The 27873-nt window shown below is 53.4% G+C and overlaps 1 protein-coding gene across 5 annotated transcripts in view; it reads right to left on the bottom strand.

The window, feature by feature from the left end:
• MAST2 (microtubule associated serine/threonine kinase 2) overlaps positions 1-27873 on the bottom strand; it is a 1353759-nt gene that overhangs the window by 477139 nt on the left and 848747 nt on the right. For 3 of the 5 annotated variants that reach the window (XM_085602760.1, XM_085602762.1, XM_085602763.1), the window contains one exon: positions 8756-8965. The exons of the other annotated variants lie outside the window; for them this stretch is intronic. In XM_085602760.1, the coding sequence (XP_085458886.1) occupies positions 8756-8965 (210 nt within the window). The remainder of the gene's footprint in view (positions 1-8755; positions 8966-27873) is intronic. 5 annotated transcript variants of the gene reach the window in all.

The following is a 27873-nucleotide window of genomic DNA, read 5'->3' on the forward strand; positions in this document are numbered from 1 at the left end:
TGTAACAACCTCCTTGATGATTGCCCACCACACATTAAGTCATTCCACAATCTTGGTTTCCCCACTGCTAGAGATCTTTTGCTAGACTCCGATTATGCAAACGGCTACTGCCCTGTCGCCAAGGTCCTGTTTGTAGCAAAGATTCATGACAAAGTGGTATCACTGCAAATAGAGACTTCCCTGAAAACAAATCTTATGTGGGTACAAAGCCGGCCCAGTTCCCTCGTGGAAGGAGCACGGATCAGAATCAGCTTCCGCAGAGGTCAAGCCCCAGCTCTACTGGTGGAAGGCTCGGCATGGCCCATGCTCAGGTTAGGTCAACTGAGAAAGGCCCTGAATGACAGCTCAAAAGATTACCTTTATGATCTCTGGCGCGACCCTTGGTTCCAAGTTCGACTGTGATGACACATCGTAAATAAGTTTTACGGAATACCAGAGAAACATTTGGAACTTGTATAAAATGCCATGGTCCAGGAAAAAAAAAAAAAAGAGACCCATCCTCCTTTACGATGGAAAGTTTGCACCAGCTCTCGGGAATAGAAGGAAACAAACAAGCCGTGCAGGTAGATTCCCTCAAATCTATGAAGTCATATTCCCTCAAACCCATGAAGTCATACTCCCTCAAAAACACAAAGGTATTCTCCCTCAAACACATTAAGTAGAATCCCTCCGAAATTTCTCAATAGTCCACTGGGCTCGCTAACATTCCCCACGTACGAGCTGCCGGACGGTACCCTGTCCAAGCAAGATCTCTCCCCACAATTATCTCCTTCAAAGAAAATCCTCAAGCCTCTACACTAAATGGTGCAACCATCTTTGTCTACGCGCTTTCTCATATCGAAAGGATCGAAGACTGTGATGTTGCAAGCAAGCTGGCACTGCCAAAGCAGTGCGAGGTGAAGTCCATAGAAAGCAGGGCAAACACAAGAATAATAACCAGCACCCCTTGGAGGGATACATTACAAACAACACTCACAGCAAACTCCAAAGAATTGGCCTTCTTTGTCAAGGAACAGGCGGCAAAATCCAAATGTTAAGTGTAAAAATACAGTATATTGGGCACCAAAACAACATTTCTGAAGGACTGAGCCTCATGAAAAGGCAATGGTTGACAAGAGGCTCTCAATGAAATTTCAAGATGGTAATGGAAAATCATTGCCAAGGCCAATCCTTTTGTTTGGGTATTGAAACTTTGCAAACTTTAGAGATAAATAGAAAAGATACAGGGATGGCAGTAGTTCACACAAATAGTGAAGCATGCACTGCTGCTGTCTGTTTACAGTGGTGTATATATAAGTCTAGAGTGGAGAATAACCCACTCTACTAAAGCCAAAATAACTGACACTAATCCAGCGCGAACGCTATTCATGCAGCGCTTGTTTTGTGGCAGCGTCTGTTTTTAACCACTCGTTTTTGTATTTTATTAGGAATATCTTTTAGTATTATTTTTGGGTCCTACCTGCTTGGCCACGCATACCCCCACCTCTGCCATCACACCTGCACGATAATTGGGCTATTTCACCGCGTTTTGCGGATCCTTCGCCCCTGACTCGCGGCGGCCATCTTGGGTGAGTGGGTCCCAGCGCGCCAGCAAGTCCTCTCTCCACTTTGGTTGGAGACTACTTAGGCAGGCCTGATTGGGCAGCGCGCACTAACCCAGCGCGAACGCTATTCATGCAGCGCTTGTTTTGTGGCAGCGTCTGTTTTTAACCACTCGTTTTTTGTATTTTATTAGGAATATCTTTTAGTATTATTTTTGGGTCCTACCTGCTTGGCCACGCATACCCCCACCTCTGCCATCACACCTGCACGATAATTGGGCTATTTCACCGCGTTTTGCGGATCCTTCGCCCCTGACTCGCGGCGGCCATCTTGGGTGAGTGGGTCCCAGCGCGCCAGCAAGTCCTCTCTCCACTTTGGTTGGAGACTACTTAGGCAGCTATGCTTACGCGCAGCGGTCACGCGCAGCGGGGACGCCGGAGTTACGCCAGAGTTCAGCCCGTCTGTGCCCGTCCGGGCCCGGACGGGCCCAGGGCTGGTTGCTATGCCCGCCCTAGTTGAACCGGGCCACACTCGAATTGGGTATAGGAGGGAAGAATTGATGTCCTGGCGGCTCACGAATCCCGTACCTTGTAGATATGTCTATGAGGGCGACCTACCGTTTCTGCCTTGTGGGACATGTAGTGGGGGTCGGTGTATGACCGCAGATAATTCTGTGCTGTCTATAGCTTTGCTGAATTGCCGGTCTGTACCTAGTCATGCCACAGAAATTAATTCCCTTATTTTGGACCATAAGCTGGATGTGTTATTTTTAACCGAGACCTGGATCTCTTCCTGCTCGGGCCCTGACATAGTCACAGCTCTCCCTTTGGGTTTCCTAATGGCACATTTGGATAGGCCTGTGGGGAGGGGAGGAGGGATTGCCATCCTTTATAGGGATTCATTAGTTTGTAAGGTGCAGGACGGAGGGATGAGTGACTGCGAGAGTTGCCAGTTCTCTCTTCGACTTTCACCCACGCGTCTCTGACAGGCTTTTTGATTTATCGTCCCCCCGGGCCCATGGGAAATTTTCTTAATTCCTTCTTGGAATCAGCTGCGCTTCTTGCCTCTTCCACTGGCAATTTTATCGCCTTGGGCGATTTTAACATCCACTTTGATGATCCTTACAACCTCTTGGGAGTAGATCTACAAAGTGATCTTCAAGCCTTGGGGATCAACTTGGTTAATTCCGGTGCCACACACAGGAAGGGCCACTTGTTGGATCCGATATTTTCGAACTCGGCCTGCCTAAAAGCATTTCCAGCGCTGGCCTTGCCTTGGACTGACCATTTTATGGTGCCTGCCCAGTGGCAGTTTGATATTCCAGTTACATCGGCTCCCAGGGTATACACGGTGGAAAGAGCCTGGTCGAGACTCTCAGTTGATACCTGGGCGGTCCATCTGGAGGCGTCCCGGCCTCCCCTTGGGTCCAATCCGTTAGTCGCCGATGAGAGGCTAAACATCTGGCTGACCAACTCGCTTGATGCTCTCCTCCCCAAGAAGAAACAACTTTTTATGGGTAAGAGAGTGGGATCGGCGCCCTGGTACACATCAGAGTTGAGAACTTTGAGAAGGGGCTGCAAGAGATTGGAACGGTCTTGGAGGAAAGATTGGAGCGAAGCAACCCGGAGAGAATACCGGGCGGCTCTTAGCACTTACAAATCTGCTATTCGGGTAGCTAAATCTGTATTCTTTGAGGAGAGAATAGGCTCGGCGGCCAACTCCTCAAAAGAGTCGTTTAGGGTCATCAAAGAACTTTTAAAAGCTCCCGAACCTCAAGTCTTCCACGCTGACCCTCTTGGGAAATGTTCCGAACTTGCCTCCTTCTTTAAAACCAAAATAGATAACATCCTGTCATCACTCCCTCGGTTGGACGAGGAGATTTCCTCTGATGGTAAGTTTGAGTCTCTGTCCAGGGTGCGGACAGCGGAGCTGGCCTCTTTCGGGCCTGTCACTGTGGAATAAGTTCTCACAGTCTTGACGACCATGAAAAGTGGCTCGCCTAAAGATCCTGCACCAATGAAATATCTTAAGCAGGTAGCTTCTATCATCGGTGGTCCAGTGACGGATCTGATAAATTTATCTTTTGCCCATGGAGTGGTGCCCCCGAGTTGGAAGGGAGCGGTTGTCAAGGCTCTCTTGAAGAAGCCTAACTTGGACCCCGCTGACCTTGCCAGCTTCAGGCCTATCTCTCTGCTCCCCGGCTTTAGCAAGGTAGCGGAGAAACTGGTGAATCGGCGCCTCTCGGGCTTCCTGGAGTCCAATTCCCTTCTGGGTGACTCTCAAACGGGTTTTCGCCCCGGTCAGGGGACCGATACTGCCCTGCTGGCAGTCGTGGAGAATGCCAGGAGTATTCTGGATACAGGGGGATCAGTGGCAGTGATCCTCCTCGACCTCAGTGCGGCATTTGACACTGTGGACCATCAAGTGATTCTCCAACGACTGTCGGGGGTGGGGGTCTCCGGGCTGGCCCTGAAGTGGTTCTCTTCCTTTTTGGCTGGCCGAACGTTTGAGGTGTGGGAAGGCCATATGAAATCTTCATCGGTTCCTCTCCAGTGTGGTGTGCCACAGGGCTCATCGCTGAGCCCTACTTTATTTAACATTTATATGGCCCCCCTGGAGAAGGAGATACTGCCCCTGGGTATCAAGATTATCAGCTATGCTGATGATACCCAGCTGGTGGTAGGCCTCCCCCAGTCATCTTACCATCCCGATCAGCTGCATACGTGTCTGGATAAGATCTTCACGTGGATGTGTAGCTCAGCACTCAAGCTCAACGGCTCCAAAACGGAATTGATGATATTGGGGAACTCCCCTCCTACCCTGTCTCCGAGTAGCTGGCCTAGTTGCCTGGGAGCGGCTCCCACCCACAAACAGGAGATCAAGAGTTTGGGGGTGTGGTTGGAGCAGGACCTTACCTTTAAGACTCACGCTAAAAAGACCGCAGGCGTGTGTTTTGGTCTGCTCCGTTCAGCCCGGAAGATTTTACCTCTCCTCCCAGTGGTCTCTAGGAGGTTACTTATTCAGGGGCTTATCATCTCCCGGCTGGACTTTAGTAATGTGCTGTTTCTGGGGGCCCCAGAGTCCACGTTAAACAAATTACAGCAAGTGCAGAATGCGGCCGCCAGGCTCCTGATGGATCTCCCCAGGCGTCAGTCTGCTCGACCTGCGCTGAAGGCGTTGCACTGGCTTCCCGTTAGGGAGAGGGTGAAATTTAAGGCACTCTGCATGGCCCATAAAATCTTGCAGGGGAAAGGCCCTCCTATCCTACGGGATATGGTGCAACCTTATAAGGCCTCTCGTTCCCTTCGTTCGGACCATCAACATCTGCTGCAGGTCATGAGAGTAAGGAAGGCAAGAACTGGGGGCAGAAGATTCTCCATCAATGTGGCCATTCTGTGGAACTCCCTTCCACTGTACCTACGCCTGGAATCAAGTTTCTTACGCTTCCGCAAGCTGTTAAAAACTCACCTGTTTCCTGCCTAACTTCCGGTGCCTCATGTTATGGCGTCTCTTTCTGGATGAGCGCGGGGATGCCCAAGGGTAACCAGGCGCGTTATAAAACTCATTAATAATAATAATAATAATAATAATAATAACTGTCAGAGATGGAGGGGGAAGTACATGATCATTGTAGAGTCTAAAGGGGAGGCAGCTGAAGGCTGAGACAAAAACGTACAGAATGGTGTGGGATGCACGTGCCTTTGGAGGAGGTTGCACGTGAGGCGGGAGCAGCAGAGTTGAGAGAATGTGGGGAAACAATGTAGGATGTTGGTTTGAGAAGGAACATGCAATGTGAACAGGTCAAAATTGGCTTAGCAGGGTGTCGGCTTACCAGGAAGCACTAATGTAATGCTCATTTCCTTTAACAGTGGGTTGTGGTGTCTAGTAAGGGTTCCGAAAATAAGAATGAAAGGCAGTGAGTGGGGCGTAGGTGCAACAGGCGCAAGGGGGCAGGAAGAGGGCCAGGCAGCAGCAGGCAACCATTGATGCAATGTGCTGGTGTCGGTGAGCGATGATAGTGCCACTGGTGGCACAACGTCTAGCCACAGCAAATTCTAATTTTAGGTGATGGTTCGGTATCAACTGCACGACAAAGTAGTCATTTTCATCATCATAGCACCTCGACTGGGCTGAATGTACACACCTCACACCCCACACATTGTAATGTAAGAAATCATTCTATTTACAAATGCAAGGAGGTAAGTTAGTAAGGAATTTGTGATGGACTACTCGGCAAGAAATAGCCGGTGTATGCATTTCATGGTAGATAGGCTCCAATACAATTTCCCTGTTAGAGTTCAAATGTCACTACATAGAGAATACAACAACAGATCGATTTGGTGTTCGTGGGACACTCATTTATAAGGTGAGACGGTTTAGATGGTTATGGTGTGTTTACACCCAAAAAGCATTAACACATAGTAATGTATTGTTAGAGTCGGGGATCTCTGGTTGGCGCAAGGTTGCCCTTGTGTCAAGCAGGAACCCTCTCCTCCACGTCAGGGCGCAGGATAACCCCTCGCGAATGACCCTTGCTCACCCTCTAGGTGCGTGGCGTGAGCAGCCAAGGCGATTCCTCAGGCGTTGTTGGTTAAGCACTTACAATCATACACACAGTAAATACATCAATCCCCCCAGAAACGGACACCAGACTTGGATATATATAACAATACGATTCTTTATGTAAAAATAAGGTATATATATCTCAGCAGACTTATCACAAGACCAATAACGTTTTCGCTATGCCACCAGGTTGTACAGCAGGCAAATGTTCGTTGTTCGTAGCTTCAAATGGAGACCTTGTAGTCTCTTGCAAATGTTACTTGTGGTTCCAGTACTCACAGAGATCGGCTCCTGCGAACGGGGAAATAAGGCGTTGCGGGCCCCGAGCCCGATACTGGAACTTCTTTCGTGATGTGGAGAGTCGGCACAGGTCGGTGCGACTCTCAGCTTGGGAAGTGTTCTTGGGTCCTCAATCAGCAGGTGTGGGCACGTAGGCAGGCGCGGCCAGCGACCCTTTAGCACGGCGGTGCAGGAGGGTCTCCACAGCGGGGGCGGCGCGGCCTGAGATGTCCGGGGATAGCGAAGCGGGGTCGCAGGGCACGGTCAGTGCAGCTGGATGACCCGGCGTAGATCACAGTCGTCGGACGGCTTCCGGCGGGAGGGGTGATAGCGCGGTCAGCGCGCTCCAGTAGCAGGCGGTGACAGGGATGCAGGCGGCCTGGCCCGGGGACAGAGAGCGGCTCGGGACGGAGCGGGGCTCTCACGGGTTTGAGGCAGGCGAGCTTCTGAGTGTCACGGCCCTAGGAGGGGCGATGAGGGGCGCAGTCTCTTTTCCAGCGGGATGCCCACACGGCTCGAATTGGAGGATGAGCAAGAAGCACAGAGAACCCACTGTTCCTGGGGTTCAGTTCAGGGGGCAAGCTCAGATCAAGCCCTTGGAGAATGTTCAAGCACAAAGTAGCAAAGTCTTTCCAGTAAGTCTCTTCCTCTCCTTTCTCAGCAAGGCAAGCAGCAGGCCAGCTCCTCCGGCGTCTTCTTCTCCTTCTAGTCGGGCAGAGGTTCTTTGTGGTAAACAGGATTCTGATTTCTTAGGAGCCAGGCTCCTACTTTTATACCATGATTCTTTTGTTCTTTAGCGCCAGGGGGCCTAGGCCTGGCTCAGTCCAGTTCTGGAGCACTCTGTTATGGTGACTCTGCTCTTTCCTTTCAGCAGCAGGGCAGAGACATCAGCCGCCCCACAGGGGGTGGCGCCGGCTTTGTGGTGGCAGAGCACAGGTCTATCCAAGAGTCAAGGTGTACTCCTCCCACCCATCCAGGTGTCACCTCTCTACCCACCACCTGGCAGCCAACCTGTCTCTGGGGATCCCCCCACCCTGCTCCTTACTGTTGCCAGGCAGAACACACACACACAGCAGAGGCGGACTGAGATGGTCAGGTCAGTAAATACTAACTTTCTAAAAGTAGTATTTACAAACCCAGGATATTAAAGTAAACTTGACTACAAGAAGTATTTTATTATCCTGAGTTCAGGCATACTAAACTTGACACTTCTACCATGCTCCCTGAGTCCACTGGGGTCACAGCGTTGGTGTGATCCCGGCAGCCCATTCTGGCCTATGGAGAGCAGGTAGCCTTCAATAGTGAAGAACGGAAAGGGCTGTAATTCACTACTAAGACATGCCACACACATCAGGGCATGTCCTACCTTATGCCTACAATGCACCCTGCCCTTGGGCCTACCAGAGGGGTGGCTAATATGTAGGTAAGGGAAGGTTTAGGGACTGGCAAGTGGGGGCACTTGCGCAGTCAGCGCGACGGTCCCGGACCGCGCACAGGGTCTGCGGTGGCAGACCCTAGACACATTTTACAAGGCCGCTTCCGTGGGTGGCGCAACCAGCGCTGCAAGCCCACCAGCAGCATTGGCATTCACAAGCCCTGGCACCCCTGGTGCACTTTACTGGGGACTGACAGTGAATCCAATAAACCAATCATGGACACCAATTACAGGTACACTTTACCTCGGGAGCACTTGCACTGCGGCACGGATTAGCCGTGGCGCAGTGCCCTGAGCGGACAACACCAGCAAAACAATCGAGGCACACCATCAGAAAGTGGAAGGGAAACTCACGCCAAGGTGCCAGGTCTAACATGTATGCAACCCGAAGAAAATGGAAGGAAATGTATCTAGATGTGTATATGGAACAGCGACATCCAAACCCCGGGATCTGTGCGATTACGAACGCCATTTTGAGATGGAGGTTACAGAAGCACCTGGTGCAGAATGTGTGCTCAGGTCAGGGCTAGTATCAATACATATGGATCAGACCTCATTGGGTTTCAAATACTTTGGGTTTGTAACGTATCAGTACACACAGTGTCTTGCTAGCAAACAAGGCCTCACCGCACTTGTTGAAGACTTTGAACTACTAATGTTACAGTCTCAATGTTCTACAAGCCCCGGTGACAGAAAAGGAGAGGTCTGAGATCAACGCGGAAAAACAGTTCTGGACCAGCCTCATCTCTTAAACGTTGTTCCATATATCAAGGGTAATCATTTCAGAGCATTAAGACTCTTATGTAGTATTTATGCGTTTAGCATTTATGCGACATGCACCCCAAACCACACTCTTAACTGATTGTGTTAGTATTTGGTTCCATTCACTTATTATGGGGCTGGTGTTAAGTACTTTCACGCCACACGCCTCCTTACCTCCACTGGAGCGGACCGCTGTAGCAGGGACTAGCGGGGTTGCTCTGTGGCTGCTGGGTCGTGAGAAACACTAAAGGAGAAGTGCCGACCGCACAGTCGGCACTTAGTGGGATTTTGAGGTGCTGCAGGCCGGCAGCAGTCGTAGGAGTGAGAGCGTGCTGGTGGTTGACATCACCTCCTCGGCAGTGGGCACACAGGGGGTTGGAGATTCTGATGAGGCACCACAGAAAGAGGAAGTATAAACATCAGCTTTTTCTTTCAAAGGCCACAAAGAGCACCATGAGAAGGTCACACAATGAGTGGTTTAGACACTAGATAACATTGACACAGTACGCTAAAGTTGCAAAGAATAACAAATAAATGCACTGTCGTTGCTCAACATTTAGCTAGTTTTAAGTAACTACAGATGTGCTGATCACTCAGAGAGGACATGTTTATAATTTCTCGGTATGACGAGAAAGCTCCAACTATGACCACACCACCAACAAAAAAGTCTCAAAGACTTGGCTTTGAACCCAGGCATAGATAGCGTTGAGAAAAGATTGAAACAGTGCATACACGATTCCCATCCCTTCCTGCCCAATCCCATCAGACTTCAACGACTGACATTAACTTCATGTGCCTTGAGCCCAAAGACTAACCCTTGGCCATAGACTCTTATACCAATTGACCTTACATCAAGCGCATAGGCAACACTGTTACCCGGCGAGCTGGTCTCAAGCTCAGAAGAGTGCAGTGTCAAAGATCAGAGGGCTGGCACAGGTGGGGGAGCCCTGGCAACAACAAACCCTCACTTGCCACAGGGAGTGAGGCTTCCAAGAGTCTGCCAAGCCCTTAACCGTTCTAATAACCAGCAGCATCCTGCAAACCTTTACGGCAGTAGGTCAAGGGACAACATATATCCAAAGGTCATATGCATTCTGCTTTTACCACATACAACAACCACGTTTGTCCCTTTTATAAATAACAGAGAACTTTTTAAGGCCATTCAGAGATCATTTTCTAGCTTAGCAAAGATAAAAGAAAGACTGTGCTCCGAATACCCATGGGCATGTGACCTCTTGGTAGATACTTGAGCGGCAGTCTTTAATAGGCTTCATACAATATTATCATGGAGTGTTCTGTTATACACCCATCCATGCACACTGCCAGGCTTTTGTGCGTTTGTTTTTACACTGTGTTCACTTTCGGCTAACTCAGACATCTATTTGTGCACCTTGGTTGCACTTAGGTGAGCAAGTATCACGATTTATGAGTGACAGTGAAGCTTAACTCCTGGCCAGGGGACACAGGCGTGTTTTGATGGTGGGATTGGCTGGGGAAGGAAGACACCGACATTTAGAGGGTGTGTAGCAGCAGGAGTATCTCAACAGGTAAAGATATCTTCCGCCAGATTACCTTTCTTTGAGAATCAATTATTTTTCTATTACTGAGCTTTGAATGTAATATGCATCACATACCTGCAGAGCAGTAACAGACAAACACACCTGACTGAACCAGCAAACCTGTACACTAACCTAAAAAACAAAAATTGGGAGATAGTTTGAGTTTGGACTCCAGCTCCGTGTTTCCCACACTGCTAGAGTGTTTAGGTATTATTTCAAGTCAAAGGATAACAACGGTCCTACCAAGTTTCCCACATCAGGTTTCCACATTAACCACAGTCACATTATTTCAAAGAGGGGACCTTCTTTCCCCCTGGAGGTCGTTAAAATACCCTTGTTAAGGGTTACAGGCTCCCAGTGGCTGCGGTGCCAGCCTGCTGCGTCTTCCATCGCAGCCCACGACCACTGCACGGGCGCTGCTGTAAAGCATCCTTTCTGTGCGGGAAGAATCCTTTCTGTGCGGGCCTGCTGTAAAGCATCCTTTCTGAGCAGGAAGCATCCTTTCTGTGCGGGCCTGCTGTAAAGCATCCTTTCTGTGCAGGGCATGCTGTAAAGCATCCTCTCTGTGCAGGGCCTGCTGTAAAGCATCCTCTCTGTGCAGGGCCTGCTGTAAAGCATCCGCTCTGTGCAGGGCCTGCTGTAAAGCATCCTCTCTGTGCGGGGCCTGCAGCACAGCATCCTTTCTGAGCGGGGCCTGCTGTAAAGCATCGTTTCAGTGCGGGGCCTGCTGCACAGCATCATTTCTGAGCGGGGCTTGCTGGACAGCATCCTTTCTGTGCGGGGCCTGCTGTGTGGGGCCTGCTGTACAGCATTCTTTCTGTGTGTGGCCTGCTATAAAGCATCCTTTCTGTGCGGGCCTGCTGTAAAGCATCCTTTCTGTGCGGGCCTGCTGTAAAGCATCCTCTCTGTTCGGGGCCTGCTGTACAGCATCCTTTCTGTGCGCGGCCTGCTGCACAGCATCCTTTCTGTGCGGGGCCTGCTGCACAGCATCCTTTCTGTGCAGGGCCTGCTGCACAGCATCCTTTCTGTGCGGGGCCTGCTGCACAGCATCCTTTCTTAGCGGGGCCTGCTGTAAAGCATCCTTTCTGTGCGGGGCCTGCTGCACAGCATCATTTCTGAGCGGGGTTTGCTGTACAGCATCCTTTCTGAGCGGGGCTTGCTTGACAGCATCCTTTCTGTGCGATGCCTGTTGTGTGGGGCCTGCTGTACAGCATCCTTTCTGTGCGGGGCCTGCTATAAAGCATCCTCTCCTCTGCGGGGACTGCTGTACAGCATCCTTTCTGTGCGGGGCGTGCTGCACAGCATCCTTTCTGTGCGGGACCTGCTGCACAGCATCCTTTCTGTGCGGGACCTGCTGCACAGCATCCTTTCTGTGCGGGGCCTGCTGCACAGCATCCTTTCTGTGCGGGGCCTGCTGCACAGCATCCTTTCTGTGCTGGGCCTGCTGCACAGCATCCTTTCTGTGCGGGGCCTGCTGCACAGCATCATTTCTGTGCGGGGCCTGCTGCACAGCATCATTTCTGTGCGGGGCCTGCTGCACACCATTATTTCTGTGCGGGGCCTGCTGCACGGCATCATTTCTGTGCGGGGCCTGCTGCACAGCTTAATTTCTGTGCGGGGCCTGCTGTAAAGCATCCTTTCTGTGCTCGGCCTGCTGCACAGCATCATTTCTGAGTGGGGCCTGCTGCACAGCATCCTTTCTGTGCGAGGCCTGCTGTACAGCATCCTCTCTGTGCGGGGCCTGCGGTAAAGCATCCTTTCTGTGCGGGGCTTGCTGGAAAGCATCCTTTCTGTGAGAGGCCTGCTGTAAAGCATCCTTTCTGTGCAGGGCCTGCTGTAAAGCATCCGCTCTGTGCAGGGCCTGCTGTAAAGCATCCTCTCTGTGCAGGGCCTGCTGTAAAGCATCCTCTCTGTGCAGGGCCTGCTGTAAAGCATCCTTTCTGTGCAGTGCCTGCTGTAAAGCATCCTTGCTGTGTGGGGCCTGCAGCACAGCATCCTTTCTGAGCGGGGCCTGCTGTAAAGCATCGTTTCAGTTTGGGGCCTGCTGCACAGCATCATTTCTGAGCGGGGCTTGCTGGACAGCATCCTTTCTGTGCGGGGCCTGCTGTATGGGGCCTGCTGTACAGCATTCTTTCTGTGCGTGGCCTACTATAAAGCATCCTTTCTGTGCGGGCCTGCTGTAAAGCATCCTCTCTGTTCGGGGCCTGCTGTACAGCATCCTCTCTGTTCGGGGCCTGCTGTACAGCATCCTCTCTGTTCGGGGCCTGCTGTACAGCATCCTTTCTGTTCGGGGCCTGCTGCACAGCATCCTTTCTGTGCGGGGCCTGCTGCACAGCATCCTTTCTGTGCGGGGCCTGCTGCACAGCATCCTTTCTGTGCGGGGCCTGCTGCACAGCATCCTTTCTTAGCGGGGCCTGCTGTAAAGCATCCTTTCTGTGCGGGGCCTGCTGCACAGCATCATTTCTGAGCGGGGTTTGCTGTACAGCATCCTTTCGGAGCGGGGCCTGCTGGACAGCATCCTTTCTGTGCGGGGCCTGCTGTGTGGGGCCTGCTGTACAGCATCCTTTCTGTGCGTGGCCTGCTATAAAGCATCCTCTCCTCTGCGGGGACTGCTGTAAAGCATCCTCTCTGTGCGGGGCCTGCTGTACAGCATCCTTTCTGTGCTGGGCCTGCTGCACAGCATCCTTTCTGTGCGGGGCCTGCTGCACAGCATCCTTTCTGTGCGGGGCCTGCTGCACAGCATCCTTTCTGTGCGGGGCCTGCTGCACAGCATCATTTCTGTGCGGGGCCTGCTGCACAGCATTATTTCTGTGCGGGGCCTGCTGCACAGCATAATTTCGGTGCGGGGCCTGCTGTAAAGCATCCTTTCTGTGCTCGGCCTGCTGCACAGCATCATTTCTGAGTGGGGCCTGCTGCACAGCATCCTTTCTGTGCGAGGCCTGCTGTACAGCATCCTCTCTGTGCGGGGCCTGCGGTAAAGCATCCTTTCTGTGCGGGGCTTGCTGGAAAGCATCCTTTCTGTGAGAGGCCTGCTGTAAAGCATCCTTTCTGTGCAGGGCCTGCTGTAAAGCATCCGCTCTGTGCAGGGCCTGCTGTAAAGCATCCTCTCTGTGCAGGGCCTGCAGCACAGCATCCTTTCTGAGCGGGGCCTGCTGTAAAGCATCGTTTCAGTGCGGGGCCTGCTGCACAGCATCATTTCTGAGCGGGGCTTGCTGGACAGCATCCTTTCTGTGCGGGGCCTGCTGTGCGGGGCCTGCTGTACAGCATTCTTTCTGTGCGTGGCCTGCTATAAAGCATCCTTTCTGTGCGGGCCTGCTGTAAAGCATCCTTTCTGTGCGGGCCTGCTGTAAAGCATCCTCTCTGTTCGGGGCCTGCTGTACAGCATCCTTTCTGTACGCGGCCTGCTGCACAGCATCCTTTCTGTGCACGGCCTGCAGCACAGCATCCTTTCTGTGCGGGGCCTGCAGCACAGCATCCTTTCTGTGCGGGGCCTGCTGCACAGCATCCTTTCTGTGCGGGGCCTGCTGCACAGCATCCTTTCTGTGCGGGGCCTGCTGCACAGCATCCTTTCTTAGCGGGGCCTGCTGTAAAGCATCCTTTCTGTGCGGGGCCTGCTGCACAGCATCATTTCTGAGCGGGGTTTGCTGTACAGCATCCTTTCTGAGCGGGGTTTGCTGTACAGCATCCTTTTTGAGCGGGGCCTGCTGGACAGCATCCTTTCTGTGCGGGGCCTGCTGGACAGCATCCTTTCTGTGCGTGGCCTGCTATAAAGCATCCTCTCCTCTGCGGGGACTGCTGTAAAGCATCCTCTCTGTGCGGGGCCTGCTGTACAGCATCCTTTCTGTGCGGGGCGTGCTGCACAGCATCCTTTCTGTGCGGGGCCTGCTGCACAGCATCCTTTCTGTGCGGGGCCTGCTGCACACCATCCTTTCTGTGCGGGGCCTGCTGCACACCATCCTTTCTGTGCGGGGCCTGCTGCACAGCATCCTTTCTGAGCGGGGCCTGCTGTACAGCATCCTTTCTGTGCGGGGCCTGCTGCACAGCATCCTTTCTGAGCGGGGCCTGCTGTAAAGCATCGTTTCTGTGCGGGGCCTGCTGCACAGCATAATTTCTGAGCGGGGCTTGCTGGACAGCATCCTTTCTGTGCGGGGCCTGCTGTGTGGGGCCTGCTGTACAGCATTCTTTCTGTGCGTGGCCTGCTATAAAGCATCCTTTCTGTGCGGGCCTGCTGTAAAGCATCCTTTCTGTGCGGGCCTGCTGTAAAGCATCCTCTCTGTTCGGGGCCTGCTGTACAGCATCCTTTCTGTGCGCGGCCTGCTGCACAGCATCCTTTCTGTGCGCGGCCTGCTGCACAGCATCCTCTCTGTGCGGGGCCTTCTGCACAGCATCCTTTCTGTGCAGGGCCTGCTGCACAGCATCCTTTGTGCAGGGCCTGCTGCACAGCATCCTTTCTTAGCGGGGCCTGCTGTAAAGCATCCTTTCTGTGCGGGGCCTGCTGCACAGCATCATTTCTGAGCGGGGTTTGCTGTACAGCATCCTTTCTGAGCGGGGCTTGCTTGACAGCATCCTTTCTGTGCGATGCCTGCTGTGTGGGGCCTGCTGTACAGCATCTTTTCTGTGCGGGGCCTGCTATAAAGCATCCTCTCCTCTGCGGGGACTGCTGTACAGCATCCTTTCTGTGCGGGGCCTGCTGCACAGCATCCTTTCTGTGCGGGGCCTGCTGCACAGCATCCTTTCTGTGCGGGGCCTGCTGCACAGCATCCTTTCTGTGCTGGGCCTGCTGCACAGCATCCTTTCTGTGCTGGGCCTGCTGCACAGCATCCTTTCTGTGCGGGGCCTGCTGCACAGCATCATTTCTGGGCGGGGCCTGCTGCACAGCATTATTTCTGTGCGGGGCCTGCTGCACAGCATCATTTCTGTGCGGGGCCTGCTGCACAGCATAATTTCTGTGCGGGGCCTGCTGCACAACATTAATTATGTGCTCGGCCTGCTGCACAGCATCATTTCTGAGTGGGGCCTGCTGCACAGCATCCTTTCTGTGCGAGACCTGCTGTACAGCATCCTCTCTGTGCGGGGCCTGCGGTAAAGCATCCTTTCTGTGCGGGGCTTGCTGGAAAGCATCCTTTCTGTGAGAGGCCTGCTGTAAAGCATCCTTTCTGTGCAGGGCCTGCTGTAAAGCATCCGCTCTGTGCAGGGCCTGCTGTAAAGCATCCGCTCTGTGCAGGGCCTGCTGTAAAGCATCCTCTCTGTGCAGGGCCTGCTGTAAAGCATCCTCTCTGTGCAGGGCCTGCTGTAAAGCATCCTCTCTGTGCAGGGCCTGCTGTAAAGCATCCTCTCTGTGCAGGGCCTGCTGTAAAGCATCCTTGCTGTGTGGGGCCTGCAGCACAGCATCCTTTCTGAGCGGGGCCTGCTGTAAAGCATAGTTTCAGTTTGGGGCCTGCTGCACAGCATCATTTCTGAGCGGGGCTTGCTGGACAGCATCCTTTCTGTGCGGGGCCTGCTGTGTGGGGCCTGCTGTACAGCATTCTTTCTGTGCGTGGCCTGCTATAAAGCATCCTTTCTGTGCGGGCCTGCTGTAAAGCATCCTCTCTGTTCGGGGCCTGCTGTACAGCATCCTCTCTGTTCGGGGCCTGCTGTACAGCATCCTTTCTGTTCGGGGCCTGCTGTACAGCATCCTTTCTGTACGCGGCCTGCTGCACAGCATCCTTTTTGTGCGCGGCCTGCTGCACAGCATCCTTTCTGTGCAGGACCTGCAGCACAGCATCCTTTCTGTGCGGGGCCAGCTGTACAGCATCCTTTCTGTGCGGGGCCTGCTGCACAGCATCCTTTCTGTGCGGGGCCTGCTGCACAGCATCCTTTCTGTGCGGGGCCTGCTGCACAGCATCCTTTCTTAGCGGGGCCTGCTGTAAAGCATCCTTTCTGTGCGGGGCCTGCTGCACAGCATCATTTCTGAGCGGGGTTTGCTGTACAGCATCTTTTCGGAGCGGGGCCTGCTGGACAGCATCCTTTCTGTGCGGGGCCTGCTGTGTGGGGCCTGCTGTACAGCATCCTTTCTGTGCGTGGCCTGCTATAAAGCATCCTCTCCTCTGCGGGGACTGCTGTAAAGCATCCTCTCTGTGCGGGGCCTGCTGTACAGCATCCTTTCTGTGCGGGGCCTGCTGCACAGCATCCTTTCTGTGCGGGGCCAGCTGCACAGCATCCTTTCTGTGCGGGGCCTGCTGCACAGCATCATTTCTGTGCGGGGCCTGCTGCACAGCATCATTTCTGTGCGAGACCTGCTGTACAGCATCCTCTCTGTGCGGGGCCTGCGGTAAAGCATCCTTTCTGTGCGGGGCTTGCTAGAAAGCATCCTTTCTGTGAGAGGCCTGCTGTAAAGCATCCTTTCTGTGCAGGGCCTGCTGTAAAGCATCCGCTCTGTGCAGGGCCTGCTGTAAAGCATCCGCTCTGTGCAGGGCCTGCTGTAAAGCATCCGCTCTGTGCAGGGCCTGCTGTAAAGCATCCTCTCTGTGCAGGGCCTGCTGTAAAGCATCCTCTCTGTGCAGGGCCTGCTGTAAAGCATCCTCTCTGTGCAGGGCCTGCTGTAAAGCATCCTCTCTGTGCAGGGCCTGCTGTAAAGCATCCTCTCTGTGCAGGGCCTGCTGTAAAGCATCCTTGCTGTGTGGGGCCTGCAGCACAGCATCCTTTCTGAGCGGGGCCTGCTGTAAAGCATCGTTTCAGTGCGGGTCCTGCTGCACAGCATCATTTCCGAGCGGGGCTTGCATCCTTTCTGTGCGGGGCCTGCTGTGTGGGGCCTGCTGTACAGCATTCTTTCTGTGCGTGGCCTGCTATAAAGCATCCTTTCTGTGCGGGCCTGCTGTAAAGCATCCTCTCTGTTCGGGGCCTGCTGTACAGCATCCTCTCTGTTCGGGGCCTGCTGTACAGCATCCTTTCTGTTCGGGGCCTGCTGTACAGCATCCTTTCTGTACGCGGCCTGCTGCACAGCATCCTTTCTGTGCGCGGCCTGCTGCACAGCATCCTTTCTGTGCGGGGCCTGCTGCCCAGCATCCTTTCTGTGCGGGGCGTGCTGCACAGCATCCTTTCTGTGCGGGGCCTGCTGTAAAGCATCCTTTCTGTGCGGGGCCTGCTGCACAGCATCATTTCCGAGCGGGGTTTGCTGTACAGCATCCTTTCTGAGCGGGGCCTGCTGGACAGCATCCTTTCTGTGCGGGGCCTGCTGTGTGGGGCCTGCTGTACAGCATCCTTTCTGTGCGTGGCCTGCTATAAAGCATCCTCTCCTCTGCGGGGACTGCTGTAAAGCATCCTCTCTGTGCGGGGCCTGCTGTACAGCATCCTTTCTGTGCGGGGCCTGCTGCACAGCATCCTTTCTGTGCGGGGCCTGCTGCACAGCATCATTTCTGTGCGGGGCCTGCTGCACAGCATCATTTCTGTGCGGGGCCTGCTGCACAGCATAATTTCTGTGCAGGGCCTGCTGTAAAGCATCCTTTCTGTGCTCGGCCTGCTGCACAGCATCATTTCTGAGTGGGGCCTGCTGCACAGCATCATTTCTGTGCGAGGCCTGCTGTACAGCATCCTCTCTGTGCGGGGCCTGCGGTAAAGCATCCTTTCTGTGCGGGGCTTGCTGGAAAGCATCCTTTCTGTGAGAGGCCTGCTGTAAAGCATCCTTTCTGTGCAGGGCCTGCTGTAAAGCATCCTCTCTGTGCAGGGCCTGCTGTAAAGCATCCTCTCTGTGCAGGGCCTGCTGTAAAGCATCCTTTCTGTGCAGGGCCTGCAGCACAGCATCCTTTCTGAGCGGGGCCTGCTGTAAAGCATCTTTTCAGTGCGGGGCCTGCTGTAAAGCATCGTTTCAGTGCGGGGCCAGCTGCACAGCATCATTTCTGAGCGGGGCTTGCTGGACAGCATCCTTTCTGTGCGGGGCCTGCTGTGTGGGGCCTGCTGTACAGCATTCTTTCTGTGCGTGGCCTGCTGTAAAGCAGCCTTTCTGTGCGGGCCTGCTGTAAAGCATCCTTTCTGTGCGGGCCTGCTGTAAAGCATCCTCTCTGTTCGGGGCCTGCTGTACAGCATCCTTTCTGTACGCGGCCTGCTGCACAGCATCCTTTCTGTGCACGGCCTGCTGCACAGCATCCTTTCTCTGCAGGACCTGCAGCACAGCATCCTTTCTGTGCTGGGCCTGCTGTACAGCATCCTTTCTGTGCGGGGCCTGCTGCACAGCATCCTTTCTGTGCGGGGCCTGCTGCACAGCATCCTTTCTGTGCGGGGCCTGCTGCACAGCATCCTTTCTTAGCGGGACCTGCTGCAAAGCATCCTTTCTGTGCTGGGCCTGCTGCACAGCATCATTTCTGAGCGGGGTTTGCTGCACAGCATCCTTTCTGAGCGGGGTTTGCTGTACAGCATCCTTTCTGAGCGGGGCCTGCTGGACAGCATCCTTTCTGTGCGGGGCCTGCTATAAAGCATCCTCTCCTCTGCGGGGACTGCTGTAAAGCATCCTCTCTGTGCGGGGCCTGCTGTACAGCATCCTTTCTGTGCGGGGCCTGCTGCACAGCATCCTTTCTGTGCGGGGCCTGCTGCACAGCATCCTTTCTGTGCGGGGCCTGCTGCACAGCATCCTTTCTGTGCGGGGCCTGCTGCACAGCATCCTTTCTGTGCGGGGCCTGCTGCACAGCATCCTTTCTGTGCTGGGCCTGCTGCACAACATCCTTTCTGTGCGGGGCCTGCTGCACAGCATCATTTCTGTGCGGGGCCTGCTGCACAGCATCATTTCTGTGCTCGGCCTGCTGCACAGCATCATTTCTGAGCGGGGCCTGCTGCACAGCATCCTTTCTGTGCGAAACCTGCTGTACAGCATCCTCTCTGTGCGGGGCCTGCGGTAAAGAATCCTTTCTGTGCAGGGCCTGCTGTAAAGCATCCTTTCTGTGCGGGCCTGCTGTAAAGCATCCTTGCTGTGTGGGGCCTGCTGCACAGCATTCTTTCTGTGCAGGGCTTGCTGTAGAGCATCCTTTCTGTGCAGGGCCTGCTGTAAAGCATCCTTTCTGTGCGAGGCCTGCTGCACAGCATCCTCTCTGTGCAGGGCCTGCAGCACAGCATCCTTTCTGTGCAGGGCCTGCAGCACAGCATCCTCTCTGTGCAGGGCCTGCTGTAAAACATCCTTTCTGTGCTGGCCTGCTGCACGGCATCCTTTCTGAGCGGGGCCTGCTGTACGGCATCCTTTCTGTGCGGGGCCTGCTGCACGGCATCCTTTCTGTGCGGGGCCTGCTGCACGGCATCCTTTCTGTGCGGGGCCTGCTGCACGGCATCCTTTCTGTGCGGGGCCTGCTGCACGGCAGCTTTTCTGTGCGGGGCCTGCTGCACGGCATCCTTTCTGTGCGGGGCCTGCTGCACGGCATCCTTTCTGTGCGGGGCCTGCTGCACGGCATCCTTTCTGTGCGAGGCCTGCTGCACAGCATCCTCTCTGTGCAGGGCCTGCAGCACAGCATCCTTTCTGTGCAGGGCCTGCTGTAAAGCATCCTCTCTGTGCAGGGCCTGCTGTAAAGCATCCTCTCTGTGCAGGGCCTGCTGTAAAGCATCCTCTCTGTGCAGGGCCTGCTGTAAAGCATCCTCTCTGTGCAGGGCCTGCTGTAAAGCATCCTCTCTGTGCAGGGCCTGCTGTAAAGCATCCTCTCTGTGCAGGGCCTGCTGTAAAGCATCCTCTCTGTGCAGGGCCTGCTGTAAAGCATCCTCTCTGTGCAGGGCCTGCTGTAAAGCATCCTCTCTGTGCAGGGCCTGCTGTAAAGCATCCTCTCTGTGCAGGGCCTGCTGTAAAGCATCCTCTCTGTGCAGGGCCTGCTGTAAAGCATCCTCTCTGTGCAGGGCCTGCTGTAAAGCATCCTCTCTGTGCAGGGCCTGCTGTAAAGCATCCTTTCTGTGCGAGGCCTGCTATATAGCATCCTTTCTGTGCAGGGCCTGCTGTAAAGCATCCTTTCTGTGCGAGGCCTGCTGCACAGCATCCTCTCTGTGCAGGGCCTGCTGTAAAGCATCCTCTCTGTGCGGCCTGCTGTAAAGCCTCCTTTCAGTGCGGGCCTGCTGCACAGCATCCTTTCTGAGTGGGGCCTGCTGTACAGCATCCTTTCTGTGCGGGGCCTGCTGTACAGCATCCTCTGTGCAGGGCCTGCTGCACGGCATCCTTTGTGCGAGGCCTGCTGCACAGCATCCTTTCTGTGTGAGGCCTGCTGCACAGCATCCTTTCTGTGCGAGGCCTGCTGTAAAGCATCCTCTCTGTGCAGGGCCTGCTGTAAAGCATCCTTTCTGTGCTGGCCTGCTGCACAGCATCCTTTGACGGGGCCTGCTGTACGGCATCCTTTCTGAGCCGGGCCTGCTGTACGGCATCCTTTCTGTGCGGGGCCTGCTGCACGGCATCCTTTCTGTGCGGGGCCTGCTGCACGGCATCCTTTCTGTGCGGGGCCTGCTGCACGGCATCCGTTCTGTGCGAGGCCTGCTGCACAGCATCCTCTCTGTGCAGGGCCTGCAGCACAGCATCCTCTCTGTGCAGGGCCTGCAGCACAGCATCCTCTCTGTGCAGGGCCTGCAGCACAGCATCCTCTCTGTGCAGGGCCTGCTGCACAGCATCCTCTCTGTGCAGGGCCTGCTGTAAAGCATCCTCTGTGCGGGGCCTGCTGTACAGCATCCTTTCTGTGCAGGGCCTGCTGCACAGCATCCTTTCTGTGCGGGCCTGCTGCACCGCATCCTTTCTGAGCGGGTCCTGCTGTACAGCATCCTTTCTGTGCGGAGCCTGCTGCACAGCATCCTTTCTGAGCGGGGCCTGCTGTACAGCATCCTTTCTGTGCGGGCCTGCTGTACGGCATCCTCTGTGCGGGGCCTGCTGCATGGCATCCTTTCTGTGCGAGGCCTGCTGCACAGCATCCTTTCTGTGTGAGGCCTGCTGCACAGCATCCTTTCTGTGCGAGGCCTGCTGCACAGCATCCTTTCTGTGCAGGGCCTGCTGTAAAGCATCCTCTCTGTGCAGGGCCTGCTGTAAAGCATCCTCTCTGTGCAGGGCCTGCAGCACAGCATCCTCTCTGTGCAGGGCCTGCAGCACAGCATCCTCTCTGTGCAGGGCCTGCAGCACAGCATCCTCTCTGTGCAGGGCCTGCAGCACAGCATCCTCTCTGTGCAGGGCCTGCAGCACAGCATCCTCTCTGTGCAGGGCCTGCTGTAAAACATCCTCTCTGTGCAGGGCCTGTTGTAAAGCATCCTCTCTGTGCAGGGCCTGCTGTACAGCATCCTCTCTGTGCAGGGCCTGCTGTACAGCATCCTTTCTGTGCAAGGCCTGCTATATAGCATCCTTTCTGTGCAGGGCCTGCTGTAAAGCATCCTTTCTGTGCAGGGCCTGCTGTAAAGCATCCTTTCTGTGCGAGGCCTGCTGCACAGCATCCTCTCTGTGCAGGGCCTGCTGTAAAGCATCCTCTCTGTGTGGCCTGCTGTAAAGCCTCCTTTCAGTGCGGGCCTGCTGCACAGCATCCTTTCTGAGCGGGGCTTGCTGCACAGCATCCTTTCTGAGCGGGGCTTGCTGTACAGCATCCTTTCTGTGCGGGCCTGCTGTACAGCATCCTCTGTGCGGGGCCTGCTGCACGGCATCCTTTCTGTGCGGGGCCTGCTGCACAGCATCCTTTCTGTGCGAGGCCTGCTGCACAGCATCCTTTCTGTGCGAGGCCTGCTGCACAGCATCCTTTCTGTGCGAGGCCTGCTGCACAGCATCCTTTCTGTGCGAGGCCTGCTGCACAGCATCCTTTCTGGGCGAGGCCTGCTGCACAGCATCCTTTCTGGGCGAGGCCTGCTGCACAGCATCCTCTCTGTGCAGGGCCTGCTGTAAAGCATCCTCTGTGCGGGGCCTGCTGTACAGCATCCTTTCTGTGCAGGGCCTGCTGCACAGCATCCTTTCTGTGCGGGCCTGCTGCACCGCATCCTTTCTGAGCGGGTCCTGCTGTACAGCATCCTTTCTGTGCGGAGCCTGCTGCACAGCATCCTTTCTGTGCGGGGCCTGCTGCAAAGCATCCTTTCTGTGCGGGGCCTGCTGCACAGCATCCTCTCTGTGCAGGGCCTGCTGCAAAGCATCCTTTCTGTGCAGGGCCTGCTGCACAGCATCCCTTCTCTGCGGGGCCTGCTGCAAAGCATCCTTTCTGTGCGGGACCTGCTGCACAGCATCCTCTCTGTGCGGGGCCTGCTGCAAAGCATCCTTTCTATGCAGGGCCTGCTGCAAAGCATCCTTTCTGTGCGAGGCCTGCTGCAAAGCATCCTCTCTGTGCAGGGCCTGCTGTACAGCATCCTCTCTGTGCAGGGCCTGCTGTACAGCATTCTCTCTGTGCAGGGCCTGCTGTACTGCATCCTCTCTGTGCAGGGCCTGCTGTACAGCATCCTCTCTGTGCAGGGCCTGCTGTACAGCATCCTCTCTGTGAGAGGCCTGCTGTAAAGCATCCTTTCTGTGCAGGGCCTGCTGTAAAGCATCCTCTCTGTGCAGGGCCTGCTGTAAAGCATCCTCTCTGTGCAGGGCCTGCTGCACAGCATCCTTTCTGTGCGAGGCCTGCTGTACAGCATCCTCTCTGTGCAGGGCCTGCTGCACAGGATCCTTTCTGTGCGGGGCCTGCTGCACAGCATCCTCTCTGTGCGGGGCCTGCTGCAAAGCATCCTTTCTGTGCGGTGCCTGCTGCACAGCATCCTTTCCAAGCGGGGCCTGGTGTACAACATCCTTTGTGTGAGGCCTGCTGCACAGCATCCTTTCTGTGCGGGCCTGCTGCACAGCATGCCTCTCTGTGCGGGGCCTGCTGTACAGCATCCTTTGTGTGCGAGGCCTGCTGCACAGCATCCTCTCTGTGCAGGGCCTGCTGCACAGCATCCTTTCTGTGCTAGGCCTGCTGCACAGCATCCTCTCTGTGCAGGGCCTGCTGTACAGCATCCTCTCTGTGCAGGGCCTGCTGTACAGCATCCTCTCTGTGCAGGGCCTGCTGTACAGCATCCTCTCTGTGCAGGGCCTGCTGTACAGCATCCTCTCTGTGCAGGGCCTGCTGTACAGCATCCTCTCTGTGCAGGGCCTGCTGTACAGCATCCTCTCTGTGCAGGGCCTGCTGTACAGCATCCTCTCTGTGCAGGGCCTGCTGTACAGCATCCTCTCTGTGCAGGGCCTGCTGTACAGCATCCTCTCTGTGCGGGGCCTGCTGTACAGCATCCCCTCTGTGCGGGGCCTGCTGTAAAGCATCCTCTCTGTGCGGGGCCTGCTGTAAAGCATCCTCTCTGTGCGGGGCCTGCTGTACAGCATCCTTTCTGTGCGGGGCCTGCTGCACAGCATCCTCTCTGTGCAGGGCCTGCTGTACAGCATCCTCTCTGTGCAGGGCCTGCTGTACAGCATTCTCTCTGTGCAGGGCCTGCTGTACAGCATCCTCTCTGTGCAGGGCCTGCTGTACAGCATCCTCTCTGTGCAGGGCCTGCTGTACAGCATCCTCTCTGTGAGAGGCCTGCTGTAAAGCATCCTTTCTGTGCAGGGCCTGCTGTAAAGCATCCTCTCTGTGCAGGGCCTGCTGTAAAGCATCCTCTCTGTGCAGGGCCTGCTGCACAGCATCCTTTCTGTGCGAGGCCTGCTGTACAGCATCCTCTCTGTGCAGGGCCTGCTGCACAGGATCCTTTCTGTGCGGGCCTGCTGCACAGCATCCTTTCTGTGCGAGGCCTGCTGTACAGCATCCTTTCTGTGCGAGGCCTGCTGTACAGCATCCTCTCTGTGCAGGCCTGCTGCACAGCATCCTTTCTGTGCTGGGCCTTCTGGGCCTGAATTGCCTCCCAGATACATTCTCATCTGATTTGCCAGGTGGATAAACATGCGCATGGAGCGTTGGAGGCACACGTCAAAACAAGAGAAGCCACAATGGGTTCAGCCAATTAGACTGCACGACTCGACGAGCATCCTCGCTCCTTTTACTTTGCATCGTGTCACCTTGAGAAGGGTGGCGAAATAGCATTTTCTGCTCCACTGAGGCGCTAAAGTCCTTTTAGTTGTATTATTTCAAATGAAAATAATTTCGACCTCCTATGACTGGAAACTGTGCAGCTATTTCTGATCTGAATATGCTGTAGAAGTCAGGGCGGCCTAATCTGCTGTGAAGAAATGTGGCTGCAGGCAGTCAGAAAAATAATGCACTGCCGTGTCTAGGCCGTCATCAGGCGCACTTCCTATTTGTGCCTGCCTTAACTCGGACTGTTATAGGAAAGCAAGAATTCAGGTTTTAAAGTTAATTAAATAACTATCCAAAAATAGTAAGAAGATATTGAACTGTTGATACGCTTAAATGTTGCAAAATCTTCTTACCACCTGACAAACACTTTCTACCACGTCAAAAATATCATACCCAAGCTGAAGGCATCAAACCTGCAAATTTTCTTTTTTTTCATTTTTTTTTTTTTACTGAGCTAACTTAGCTTCAAACGTTTCATTATAAAAGGAATAGAAATTCAAAGACAGTGTGGCGTACTGTGCATTTTAACTTGGTCACTGTAGTTAACACAAATGAACTACTATGGTCCGAATCTGTATGTTTGCTGTGTAAGCTAAATGAATGCATGGAATGGTGCAAGAGTGATGGAGATCACACATCACACAATCTGATATATGCAGCCGGGACTGCGAAGCATGCTTGAATAAGCCAAACACCGAATCGCCAGGCAGGACATTGGGATATAAGATACTTCTACAGTCCATCTGCGTTCAAGGTCATGAGGTCTGACCAACAGCATCTTAGTGCGAGTTGAGACGCAGAACAGCGATACCATCCTTGACAGTGGACACCAACACTATGGTCCAGAACAAGGGTGCTCCTTCACACGAGGAGGGAGATGACCAGAAGTGGAAAAGCAAGCTGAGACTCCAGAGATCAGCCAGGCCAGGAGACGGGGGTGCATAGTTTGCCTCAAACAGGAAGTGGAACAAGATGTTCCACTTAAAAAAGCCACACATTAGAGAGCCTGTGCAATGCAAGTTTTAACCACAAAGCTTGATTGACGCCACCTGTACTGTATTAAGACCAGGACAGGAACAGCAGATGGAATGTCAAAACACCTCTTTAAGCTGAAAAAAAGCCGAAATCTAGTGGGATTTGTGAAGCTGAAAACCATCAACACTCCCGATGTTCCTTTAGCTTCTGAAACTGAGAGGACAGACACATCTGGGAAACATGGGGAGGACGGAGGCTCAACTGGGCCAATCCCAATAACCCCGTTCCGCAAGCATGCAGAGGGGCAACAGCTTTACACTTCAGTTATCCTTTTGGAAAAGAATGTCTCTATGAGAGTATAAATCAATCCGTTTTTGGGAAGTTTAGATTGAGCCATCAAGGGATTTATAAATGCGACAATCTGTGCAAAGAAACGTAAAGAATAGTCGTACAGCTCCAGTACTGTAAGCTGCATTTTAAATACACTTCAGTTCATGGGTGCCTTGAACTTTCTGACTCTTATTTTTCTAACTTTTTATATAACTTCTATGTCTTGTTCAGGCCTTTAATATGCCCATAAGAGGTTCAACTGAAGCACTGGATGGACAGCTGTACTTTTTATCTTTGGTTTATGTTAACAATGAGCAAGTCTAGTACTGTAGGGATGAAGTCACAGCCTTGGAACATCCAGTGGTGGATGGATGGATGGGGCAGAAGCTACAGATGTCTTACTTTCCTGCTGGACCTTAATCGCTTCTGGAGGAAGGCAGCAGAGACCTCACAGAAGTGTCCCTCTGCCCACAGTTTTTAGGTATCCATCGCCACATGCACCTCACCTCACAATACATGCTGCAAGCTGCCAGCCGCTGCTACCCTTCCTGGAGATCGATACTAGAGGACTTTAAAATGATCATTCAATGCTCAATTCTCCCTGTAATAAGGTGAGCAATGTGATACAATGCGAAATACAGACTACAAAGTTTGCACTGAACCTCCAAATGAAAATACTTTAATACACATGTGCATCCAACATATCCTAAGCATTAAATAAAGGTGGACAGTGCTGTGTTTTCAATGGCAGTAACCAGAAAACCACCACACACGTAAACTATCCAACAGAGCACATTAGACAAAACACTGTAGAAGCTTCTGACCCAGACACGCCATACATCTGGATACCACCCAGTCCATAACAGCACTAAGAAAGAACACACATAAAATATCCAACAGAACGCATCAGACTAAGCATTGCAAAAAGCTTACGACCCAGACAACCCACACAGCTGGATATCACCCAGTACATGACAGTACTAACCACTAAGAAACCACATGCAGAACATCCAGCAGAACGTTGTGTATCGTCCAATAGTGTACGTTATTAGGTGTCAAAGTGCTCACAGGAGCACTCACCTTCTCAACAAACTACAAACAAATCTACACCAGACACTAGACAGATCTCCTAGAGCCCATCCAACAGTACACGGCTCCCCTGTCTCCTTGAGCGCACTTGCTACCTCCCCTTACTTCACTCGCTCGCCCCAAGCCGGTAACAGGTAAGCAAAGCAACCCAGATGGCACCCGATCAATTTGGTAAGGACTCCTGCCACATCCATAAGATACTAACTAAAAGAGAGCTCCCTGATTAAGATGTGCTTATTGGAAGTACCAGAACCAACACACACACACCACGGCTCACATAAGCCAAACCAGACTCCAGCCTGCCATGGAGCACTCAAGACAAAGTTTGGAAGGTACCCAGACTCTTCACGCTTCAAGTCCACAATAATGGCACTGCACTCTATACAAATGACTAATGTAAGATCGCAAGGTGTGCTGATGACAACTTAAATGACAAACTGCCGTGTATGGTGAAAGGGGAGGAAGTGACTAGCCAGGTTTTCTCCCTCCCCTCCCCCCAGTTCATATTTCTTTTATGGACAGAAATCTCCAAACCCTCCTGTATCCTTTGTTGTGGCACCTCACTGCAGGATACTGCCTGGCATGTAAAACAACGCTCGAAGAAAGAGTTGAATCAAACCCACTTCATGCACGGAGGGCGCACCGAATAAAACAGATATTTCAGTTAGACTGGCACGGATGAAAGACGTGACAACAGGTTTATGTACGATTCTATGCACAAAAGACATCTTTCTTAGCCTATATGACTGGAATTTGACAATTTCAATGTAAATGCATTTTATTTAAAAACTGAATATCTAAACATCAGTGCACATCAAAATCAAAGCCTACGTATGTAGGAAGATCTGCTACCGCGGGCAATAATCTGTCCACATGGCCAAAAGCTGCTAGGTACAGATACCTTTTTGCTTTCTGGCGGCAATCACAAGGACAAGCCAGGAAGCCTTTCACATCAGTGGCAGCCGCAAGATGGATAACCCACCACAGAGTGGGAGATAAGCCCCTGTGGACAACAAGGCTGAATCCTCAAGGGGCGACCATGGTTTCCCTCATCAGGCGTCATCCACCGAGAGTCCCTCTATCTCAAGAGACCAGGAGGTAAATGCATGCCTCACTGTAGATAAGGTGCTTTATCAGCCGTTTTCTAAATAACTTACAGAGATGTACAACTGTTGTTGATGAGGTGATGTGGCCCCGGTCTCTCCAGACACGATAATCGGCCAAAGTCTAGTTAGGAAAACCATTGTTGTGAAGTGACAATGGCGGCATCAGAGGGGAGCACGGTTGTTTAAATGAGTTTATTAATCATAGTATTGAAACATAATAAGACTAAGAGTGTTTCAGGCCGCCAGCTTACTAGTTGTAGACT

The sequence above is a fragment of the Triturus cristatus genome, chromosome 4_2 (genome assembly GCF_964204655.1).
Source record: "Triturus cristatus chromosome 4_2, aTriCri1.1, whole genome shotgun sequence".
NCBI lineage: Eukaryota > Metazoa > Chordata > Amphibia > Caudata > Salamandridae > Triturus > Triturus cristatus.